This window comes from Brachyhypopomus gauderio, chromosome 19 (genome assembly GCF_052324685.1).
Source record: "Brachyhypopomus gauderio isolate BG-103 chromosome 19, BGAUD_0.2, whole genome shotgun sequence".
NCBI lineage: Eukaryota > Metazoa > Chordata > Actinopteri > Gymnotiformes > Hypopomidae > Brachyhypopomus > Brachyhypopomus gauderio.
This window is the reverse complement of record NC_135229.1, coordinates 11,291,457-11,302,849: the sequence shown is the minus strand read 5'-3', so window position 1 is coordinate 11,302,849 and position 11,393 is coordinate 11,291,457. Positions and strand designations below refer to the sequence as shown.

The following is an 11,393-nucleotide window of genomic DNA, read 5'->3' as shown; positions in this document are numbered from 1 at the left end:
TTGTTTTTTTTTCCTTCCACGGCTGCACCCCTGGGGTTCAACACTCATTCATCAGGCACAAGAGCGTGCTGTTATAACGTCATGCAGTTGCACGTGTTGACATCTTCATAACGTGACGTTCGTTTCGTGTGCGTATACGTGTTACGGCCTGTGAGGTCACGCACCGGCGTGGTGGGACCCTCGGGACGAGCAGGGCTGAAGCTCCCTGATGATCTGCACCTTTAGAGGAGACTCTCCAGGGGAGGGTCTCCGAGATGGACCCAAAAGCAGAGGAGAACCAAACTGTGGTCTACCCGGTCACTACTCTAGAGTCAAAGAAGAGATAGAAAAACCGTCAACCACAAGGGGAACAGGAGCATGTTGCTGGAACCTTCCACTTTTCCACTCCTGACATTTACCATCAAGCTACATGTAGGTACAGGGTACATGTAGGTACAGGGTACATGTAGGTACATGTAGGTACAGGGTACATGTAGGTACAGGGTACATGTAGGTACATGGATACATGTAGGTACAGGGTACATGTAGGTACAGGGTACATGTAGGTACATGGATACATGTAGGTACAGGGTACATGTAGGTACATGGATACATGTAGGTACAGGGTACATGTAGGTACATGGATACATGTAGGTACAGGGTACATGTAGGTACATGGATACATGTAGGTACAGGTTACATGTAGGTACAGGGTACATGTAGGTACATGGATACATGTAGGTACAGGGTACATGTAGGTACATGGATACATGTAGGTACAGGGTACATGTAGGTACATGGATACATGTAGGTACAGGGTACATGTAGGTACAGGGTACATGTAGGTACATGGATACATGTAGGTACAGGGTACCTGTAGGTACAGGGTACATGTAGGTACAGGGTACATGTAGGTACAGGGTACATGTAGGTACATGGATACATGTAGGTACAGGGTACATGTAGGTACAGGGTACATGTAGGTACAGGATACATGTAGGTACAGGGTACATGTAGGTACATGGATACATGTAGGTACAGGGTACATGTAGGTACATGGATACATGTAGGTACAGGGTACATGTAGGTACAGGATACATGTAGGTACAGGATACATGTAGGTACATGGATACATGTAGGTACATGGATACATGTAGGTACAGGGTACATGTAGGTACAGGGTACATGTAGGTACAGGATACATGTAGGTACAGGGTACATGTAGACCATAGCGAGACTTCACGAAGAGTGGCATTATATAAAGTGAGGCCACCTGAGTACGGTCTGGCGAACGCACTCTGATTAGTTTGTAGCTCATCACCTCCCTCTGGTGGCTGCTGACTAGCATTGCAAGCCACTTAAGGTGTGTGTGTGTGTGTGTGTGTGTGTGTATTTTGCAGAATTGTGAGTGTGCAGCACCTCACACTTGGTCTTCATCATCATCCTCCTCCTGCCCAACCCCCCCGCCACACACACATACACACAAACACACACACACACACACACACACATGAGTGTTTCTCTTGTTCTCTTCTAATTATGGTGCATCCCACATGCTGGTGGCTGTTGGTCCACCCTCAGGTCTGTAGGCAGTGGAGACTGGCACTGTATGGAAGTGCAGAGGCACATGGTGAATATGGATAGTTATTGCTAGAATGCGCCCCCCAGTGGTAAAAGGTTAGATCGTTTCTGCACTAGATATATACTTGCACAAGTGTACTGTAAAGAGCAGTGTAAAGACTGTAACACTCACGGTGTGAGTGATAAGGTGGACACAAATGCTGAGAAGAGTGAGATTTATTAAAGGGAAGAGTCCATAATCAGGGTACTGGCAGGCTTGGGTCAAATCAGAGAGGGAGTCCAAACATGAAACATAGCCAAGATGCAAAGACATAACGAACACAAAGAAAAACTAAAAACCAAGACACAGAACAACACACCAAAGCACGATTTCCAAAACAGGCTGTATGCAAAACAATGACTAGCAACATACAAGACCAAACTTAGGATATAAATAGACCAGACTAAACAAACAACACATGAATCCAGTAACGAGGGGGAGGGGCTAGAACACAAACATAGTAAAACAAAACATAACAAAACAAAATGTACATGATTGACAGCTGGGGGAGGGGCTAACTGTGACAGAAATTCAGGGACTGGAGGGGTGAAGGGATTATAATCTATAAGGCAGTCATGATGAACCTGTAAGGCATATAATCTACCTACATAACAGGTGTGTGTGTGTGTGTGTGTGTGTGTGTGTGTAGCTGGCAGGAATACAACTAACGAGGAGCTAGAAAGCATGTTAGAAAGTGACAACCCAGCTATCTTCACTTCGGGGGTGAGTAGATGAGTACACACACACACACACACACAAGTATACACACACACACACAAGTATACACACACACACACACACACGTATACACACACGCATACACATACACACTCACATGCGCACACACACTCACACGCACGTACACACACGCACATACACACACGCACGCACACACACACGCACACACACACACGTACACACACAAATACGTGCACACACACACAAAGAGACACACACACACATTATTCACATGATCTCACTGATTTTGCACTACTAATATTACAGAATGCTGCAATATTATGCAAATCACTACCAAGTATCAGTGGTTTATGTTGTGTTTTCTGTGGTCTGGGCATGCTGAACAATCTCAGATGATTGTGTGAGTGTTTTAATAATCATTATAATCACGTGATTCAACACACGTGTGACGCAAGGTAGAAACTGTATGGCGAGGCGATTTGCACTTTACACAGCGTCTTTATTTCTACAAAAAGTACATTATTAACCTCAGTACACTTAATCACACACACAAGGAATCGGAACATAGATGCACATAACAAGAACCAAGTTCAACACATTACGATAAGATAGCACAGAGCGGACCGGACCGAGATTCAAACCCCGACCACCTTGCTGTGAGGCGACAGCGCTAAACATCACACCGCCCATATGACCAGACGTAACCTACACATATACACACCTGAGGGGAGGAGTCAGTGGCTGCACCATGACAACATATACACACCTGAGGGGAGGAGTCAGGGGCTGCACCATGACAACATATACACACCTGAGGGGAGGAGTCAGGGGCTGCACCATGACAACATATACACGCCTGAGGGGAGGAGTCAGGGGCTGCACCATGACAACATATACACACCTGAGGGGAGGAGTCAGGGGCTGCACCATGACAACATATACACACCTGAGGGGAGGAGTCAGGGGCTGCACCATGACAACATATAGACACCTGAAGGGAGGAGTCAGGGGCTGCACCATGACAACATATACACACCTGAGGGGAGGAGTCAGGGGCTGCACCATGACAACATGTTAATCATCCTGGTCGTGGTTTCACGCTGACAGCTCATCACTGGGAGCTGGAGCCATGTTGCAATTGCAGTGGGTAATAATATAATCACAATATGCTATATCAGGGCTGCAAACTATGTCATGGGACACACAAACTTACACACACACACACACACACACACACACACACACACACACACACACACACACTCCTTGGCATATTTTGAGAATTAACTGAGACTGAGAGCTGAAGGAAGCCATGTGTCATTACTCAGCAATGTACCTGTGTTTTTACATCACCCCTTTGTTGTGTGTGTGTGTGTGTGTGTGTGTGTGTGTGTGTGTGTGTGTGTGTGTGTGTATGTGTGTCTGTCTGTATGTATGTATGTGTGTGTGTGTGTGTGTGCGTGTGCGTGTATGCGTGTGTATGTGTGTGTCTGTGTGTGTGTGTGTGTGTGTGTGTGTGCGTGTGTGTGCGCGCGTGTGTCTGTCTGTGTTTGTGTGCGTGTGTGTGTGTGTGTGCGCGCGCGCCACCCTTCTCTCTCTGTAGATCATCATGGACTCTAACATCACCCAGCAGGCCATGAATGAGATCGAGACTCGGCACACTGAGATCATTAAGCTGGAGAACAGCATCCGTGAGCTGCACGACATGTTCATGGACATGGCCATGCTGGTGGAGAGCCAGGTGAGACCCCCTCTCCTCCCCAACTCTCCCCGAGGTGCCCTCACTGCCGCTGGGATGACTCCACCCTCCCAACCCCACGGGCCTCAGCCACTGTTTCCAATGACAGATAGCGTATCGCTAGGAGAATGATTTAGTAACACTGCTACCCACTGTCATGGCATGCACCCGCACACACACACACACACACACACACACACACACACACACACACACACACACACTCTCTCTCTCTCTCTCTCTCTCTCTCAAATAGTTTGTGTATTTTTGAAAAATGTACATTTAACTAATTCTTTTAGAAGATTTGCAAATGTGGAGTTGGATCATATAAGCATTTAGTGTTTTGTTCTGTACAAGTGAGAAAGTGTTGGGATTTTACCTCAGATTTAATGCAGCGGAATGCTTTAAAATGGTGTCAAGTATGTCTTGTCTTGTGAATTGTACCTGAGAATTACTCCATCAGCTTAATGGTGAACTTTCTCAGGAAGTGCAAGACTCTATTAACACAAATTGATTTGATTTAATAATTAATCAGACTAACCAGCTGAGCACCAGCTCTGGCCAGCACAGAGCTCGCCTGTCCCTCTCTTTCCTCTCTCTCTCTCTGTCTCTCTTCCTTTCTCTCTTGCTCTCTCCATCTCTCTCTCTCTCTCTCTCTCTCTCTCTCTCTCTCTCTCTCTCTCTCTCTCTCTCTCTCTCTCTGTTACATAGGCCTGTCCTGTGGTCTGGGGTTTGTTCTAACCTCTAGAGGTAATTCCCTGGTTAATCCTTACTTACATGCATGTACTTCTACCTGAAGTGAATTAATGTCCATCAATTGTCCATCAATAATTTAAAGCTGGTCACCTTGTCTTTCTAATGAGCGGTTTAGTAATGTCTTGAGGAACAAATTACCATGTTTTCCATGTCACCAGATAAGAAAGTTGCCTTTCCCTTCCTCTCCTGTAGGGGGGGCTCATGAACAACATAGAATCGAATGTGCGTAATGCACAAGACTATGTGGAGAAAGCCAAGGAAGAGACCAAAAACGCTATTAAAGTGCAAAAAACAAGCAAGGTGGTGAGTAAAGGGGTTTGTCTGTCCACTGTTTCCCTCTAAATTCACCTTTCTCCTCCCTCTCTCCCTCCCTCTCTGTCTCCCTCTCTCTGTTTCTCTCTCCCTCCCTCTCTTCCTCTCTTTTCCTCCTCCTGCTCTCTGTCCTTCCTTCCCTCTCTTCTTTTCCTCCTGTGCGTCCCTCCCACGCCCAACGTCGTTCGCGTGGGCCCACACACCCGCGTGCGTGCGGTCAGGGGGAGATGATCGACCGTATAGAGTACAACGTAGAGCACGCGGTGGATTATGTGGAGAGGGCCGTGTCGGACACCAAGAAGGCCGTGAAGTACCAGAGCAAAGCGCGGAGGGTGAGTGTGAGACACGTGGGGCGTACCACTCCCTCCCGCGGGGCGTACCACGCCCAACCATGGGGCGTACCACTCCCGCCCGGGGCCACATCCGTCGTGTCTGCTCTTCCGTATCCGTCTCGTGCGTGTTGTGCCGTGCTGTGTTCTTGATTCCTCTATCCGTGGGTGGTGTAAAGGGGTGCCGTAGGGAGGTTGTGTAGTTATGTCCATGGTGTCGGACTGGGTGGAGCGACCGATTTGCAGGACTGGCTGAATCAGTCACATATGATGAGGCAGTGAACACAGTGTTTGGAGTACCGTTGAAGGTGTATCATTACAATGCCTCCTTCTTATAGTGGCCCGATTAGGCTGGACTCTATGTAGACTCCTTCAAACACAATGCATTTTTGGGTAATTTGATATTTGTGTTTGTTTGTGTCGTGCGGTCTAAAGAGTCCCACATCCCTCCACAAACAACAAATAATACAAGACTTATAAACCCAGAGCTCTACAATACTGCTTATCCAGCCTTTAATGATAGTGGCCGTGTTAGTGCTTTCCCATTGGTCATTTCCCACACATGTGAAGGACGTCTACACCCCCCTCTCTGTTCCTCTGTCACCTCCACAGAAGCTGGTTCTGTTATCTGTCTGCGTGGCTGTCTGTCTGCTCATCCTCACCATCTCTCTGGCTACCGGGCTCAGCTAGCCAGAGGGACCCACGGACACGGCCCTCCCCGGGAGGGAGGGGGCGTGTGTGGCCCGCATTGTGTGGGGACTTTACAAAACAACAATGACTTTTCCCCCTTCTGCTAGAACAGGCTAAGATGTGTTATTCAAGCCTGTACACAACTAAACATATCTGTGAGTGATGAATTATTTTGCATTTTATTAATCAATCTTTTAATCTAGATCAATAATAAATAATATTTTTTTTATAATCAGATTATTTAGATTTGAATAATGTAATATGCAGAATAATATTGTCTATAATAATGGATATTGATTAGGTTTAGCTAGTCCATAACTGCACCTCGTAAGTTGCCAAATGTGTTCTTGTGTCTGCTGTATTCTGGACTCAGTCTGGAAAACAGAACCAAAAAAGAATCTCAAGCATATTTGTTCAGTTATTTATCACATAGTGTACGACAACTGAGTAATTGAGGTGAACAAAAATGGTCAATAGACCAAAATTAGGTTATGTGAGCTTTATTAGGCTATATCAGCTTTAGGTTATGGTACTTCTAAAACAGCTTCTTCAGGGCGTCATGTAAATACATAATTATAAATCAATGCACAAACAGCAACACAGACCTTTCTAACATTTATATACCATTATATATATATATATATATATATATATATATATATATATATATATATATATATATATATATATATATATATATATATATATATATACAGTGCTGCCTGAAATTATTCACAGCCTTGGCAAATTTTGACTTGGTTATTTTTATTCAGCCAGCGATATATTTTTTAATGACACATCCATCTCCCAGAAGATAATAAGACAAAGTACAAGCGGCATCATTGTGGAAAGAAAATCTTTTTCTCACTTTTGAACAAATTGGCATGTCCAAAAATATTCATACCCCACAGATTCTTAATTGAAGTCAAGTCAGGACTCACACTGGGCCATTCCTAACCGTGAATGTTTTTGTCCACTAACCATTTCTTCACCACATTTGCTGTGTGTTTTGGGTCATTGTCCTACTGAAGTTTCTCTACCAACTGCCTTGATGTTGTTGAGAATCTTGATGTATTGCTCTTTCATCATGGTCCCCTTTACTGTGATTAGGTTCTCTGGTCCACTTGCTGAATTATACCCCAAAATCATTAGATTCCCACCACCGTGTTTGACAGAGGGGATGGTGTTTTTAGGGTTCAAGGCTTCTCCTTTTTTACGCCAAATAAGGCATCATTGTGGCCAAACAATTCAACTTTTGTTTCATCTGACCATAAGACCAGAAGTCCTCTTCTTTGTCCAGATGAGCATATGCAAAGGCCAAGCGGGCTTTTGTCTGCCTTTTCTGGAGAAGTGGAGACCTCCTTGGTCTGCATTTATGGATCCCAGCAATTAGCAGTTTTTAATAATGCACTATAGCCACTGGAACTTGAAAACATTTAGATATGGCCTTAGATATGGCCTTATATGGCTTTAGATATGACCTTAGATATGGCCTTAGGTATGGCCTTATATGGCTTTATATGACCTTAGATATGGCCTTAGGTATGGCCTTATATGGCTTTAGATATGGCCTTAGATATGGCCTTATATGGCTTTAGGTATGGCCTTATATGGCCTCATATGGCCTTAAATGGCCTTAGGTATGGCTTTATATGGCCTTATATATGACCTTAGATATGGCTTTAGGTATGGCCTTATATGGCTTTAGATATGTCCTTAGATATGGCCTTAGATATGGCCTTATATGGCTTTAGATATGGCCTTATATGGCCTCATATGGCCTTATATGGCCTTAGATATGACCTTAGATATGGCCTTATATGGCCTTATATATGACCTTAGGTGGCCTTATATGGCCTTAGATATGGCCTTATAGCCCTTTCCTGACTTGTCAGCGGCCACAACGTGCACAACGTTGGTTAGCTCCTTTGTCTTAGCCATGACTGTTCACAAACCAACTGCAGAGAGCTGCTGTTTTTCACCTGTTGAGTTGATTAAAACAGCTGTTCCCAATTAATCAGGGTCATTAGGTCCTTTAGAACAGCTTGGAATATTTAATATGGTATTGAACTTTGGGTTTTCCCATGACAGGAAGGGTATGATTAACTTTGGACATGCTCAAATGACATGCCTATGACATGCTTTATTTTTTCAAATGTAAATAAAAATATTTTTTTCCACAATGACACCTCAGCTACCATACTAAATTCAGTATATAAAAGCATTGATATAGCAAACGTTCAGAAGTAATTGACAGTAAATGAACCACCCAGTGGGACCACATAGCTCACTCTCCTCTCTCGGTTCTCCACGTGTGTTTGATGACTTATTCCTTTGTATCTTGTGTAGTGTGTGTACATGCACCTGTGGCATGCTTGAGACGTTACCTTCTGTGAAGATATTTAACATCTCTGTTTGTGAGGTCTGTTATGGTCCAGTTTACATGTGAATGTTATATCTGAAGTTCTGAAGCCCCTTTGTATAAAATGTTTTAATACAGATATATGTTTTACTACAGGTATATGTTTTAATACAGGTATAATAAGAGACACCTTCCATTCTCTTCTCATGCTGCCTGGATTGTCTGTCTGTTTATCTGTCTGTTTGACTTACAGAAGAAAATTATGATTATTATCTGCTGTGTGGTTCTGGGGGTTGTTATTGCTTCCACTGTTGGTGGGGTCTTGGCCTGAAATACCCATCATTCACAACACTTACTGATCTCCAACAGTCAGCCCACACACGCACACACGCACACAGAGAAATGACACAAAAGCACTGTCCCACGGCAGTGCACTACTCAAAATGACCTGCAGGGGGCAGAGCTGCTTCTGTTCGCATGAGGCTCCATTGTGTAAATGTCCAGTCCTGCATTGTGTTGCTCTGGATGTCGTGTGTCCTTGTACAGGGGGAAAAAAAACAAAAAAAAAAAAACAAAATGAAATGTATTTTGCACCAAATGTCGAAGTTCAGAAGGAGAATAAAGGTGGTGTTGTGCACAAAGAAACGCCATCCCTACCACTGCCATCACTGTATGTTTCTATGGTGCTGGGAAAGTCTGTTAGAACAGTGTTAAGTAGGAGTCAGACGGACGTATGGTATAAGACTCGTAACAACCACAACATTAGACACCCTACAGAGTGATCCCAGCATATAATTTTAGAGTTTTGTTTCTATACTAACCTGATAACTAAGTTTTCTATTGGCTCCAGTCCTGGGGAACCGTGTGTTTTCCCTGCTGGTTACATACTGGGCCTGCTTTGGGAAGGGCTTGATGATTGGTTTAAATCCGATGACTATATGCATGGTTAGCTCCGCCCCCTGCCCCTTCAACGCAAACACAAAGCACAGTCTGGCTTCAGTTGCACTGTGTTAAAGATCTGGCCATTCACTTGGAAACATATCAGAGTAAGAGATTAATGTATTTGTGTTTAAAGTTTAGGAAACCAATATTTAGTGACTTGGGTTGGATTGATAACAGTAGTACTGAAGGGTCTTGTGAGGATGACATGAATCTGCTGGATCTGACCTGAAAGACCCAAGATTCACAGCAATAGCTCAGAAATGTTGTTGGACAAAGGAGGAAGCAGACGTAATTTCTCTCTTCCTGCTCCTGTTTAAGGGGGGAGAGGGGGGAGTTGTGAGGCGTGTCTGTTATCATCCCCCCACAAGTGCTCGGTTACAGCTTCTTTGGCAGTGCTGGGGTGGAGTTTGTGCGGGCGTGTCCATTATCCACCCATAAGCAGTCGTTGCTGCTTCTTTGGAAGTGGCTGTAGGTTGAAGTCTGCCTTACTACTATGTCTCTGTATAACTGTGTTTGTGTATAAATTATTAGGTGCGTGTGTGTGTGTGTGGGTTTGTTCAATAATTGTGTGTGTGACCTGCATGAGTGATGGTTGTGTGCATGCCTAGTAAATGTCAAGCTAAGTGTGTGTGTGTGTGTGTGTGTGTGTGTGTGTGTGTGTGTGTGTGTGTGTGTGTGTGTGTGTGTGTGTGTGTGTGTGTGTGTGTATAAATACCTATGAAATGTAATATGCCATGTTGGTCTTTGTTCTGTAGAAAGTGTACATTACTTTAGTACTGGGGTATTAACCTAGTCCTTCTCCTCATACACTGCCAGTGTTGAATACGACACCCTGTAAACACATCGCTGTGACTTCAGAATGTAGATGATTGGTGGAACTGTTCGGGTTTTGGGGCCTGCTGGTCCTGCCTCACTTGATCACAAGTGTCCAGAAGACTCAAGTGAGTGAGTGAAAGTGCTGTTCCTGTGAACTTGGTAGAATCACATGGCTGTGGACGCCACGTTGGCAGCTGGTTCAGCCGGACTCGGATTTGCAGACAAGAGCTCAGATGAGACGACCGGACCACCATACATGTCACTGCCTCTTTGATGTAACTGAATGTCATATGTTTGTTTTTGGTTGGGTTTTTATTAAAACTTGTCTGAAGACCACTCCGACTGTTAAGACTGTTAAGTCTGTGCCTCTTGGTTGATTTTCTTGAAAGCTGAAAGAGGAAGAGGTTGAGTGAGAACAGAATAGTACCTGTCACGCTGCACCGGTCTTCAGTACCGAACAATTTTCTATACAAAGAACAGAGCACTTCCTGTGCAAAGATGATTGTCAATAAGCATAAAGAAAGAAAATGCATAATGAAATAATAACTGGGAATAACCCTCTAATCTTTGGTTGTTTGTTCATTTATAATGAACTGAGACCACATGCTTAACTTTGAACTTTGTTTTTGCCTGTGCACAATGACCACACGAATTTCTGTATTTTTAGTAATAGAAAAATGTATCTGAACCTTGAACTTATCTCTGGGAGGGAGAGCAAAGTGTAGAGAAGTGCTTAAAATGCAGTAACGTTCTTTTAGAGTTGTCAATTGCTGTGAAAATCATCTAAGATCATCTAAGTGTAACGAAATGACCAGGCAGAGGGGGATGCAACTGTGGAACAACCGGCAGAGGCGAGTAGCAACAAGCATAAACAAGGGTGTGGCAAACGAGTTAAGTTTTCACCCCAATCAAAATCTTTGCAGTCAGAACACACACACACACACACACCCACTAGTGATTACTAGGAGGCTGTGGTGCACACGTGCCCAGAGCGGTTGGCAGCCCTAGCCCAGCACCCGGGGAGCAGTTGGGGTTGGGTGCCTTGCTCAAGGGCACCTCAGTCATGGCCCTTGTGGGAATGTGAGGTGCTCAAGGGCACCTCAGTCATGGCCCTTGTGGGAAATCCACAACCCTCCGGTCACAAGACCG

General features: G+C 44.4%; 1 protein-coding gene across 6 annotated transcripts in view; it reads left to right on the top strand.

Moving 5' to 3' along the window:
- stx1a (syntaxin 1A (brain)) overlaps positions 1-10,583 on the top strand; it is a 69,291-nt gene extending 58,708 nt beyond the window's left edge. Inside the window, exons 7-10 of one of the 6 annotated variants that reach the window (XM_076981262.1) lie at positions 2,250-2,323; positions 3,903-4,040; positions 5,327-5,437; positions 8,740-10,583. In XM_076981262.1, coding sequence (XP_076837377.1) covers positions 2,250-2,323; positions 3,903-4,040; positions 5,327-5,437; positions 8,740-8,817 — 401 coding nt within the window. In that variant the 3' untranslated portion in view covers positions 8,818-10,583. Of the gene's footprint in view, positions 1-2,249; positions 2,324-3,902; positions 4,041-4,748; positions 4,788-4,985; positions 6,730-8,739 lie in introns of those variants that run through there. The other 5 variants (XM_076981264.1, XM_076981263.1, XM_076981266.1 and 2 more) reach the window with 5 other exon arrangements.
- The last annotated feature ends 810 nt before the right edge of the window (positions 10,584-11,393 follow it).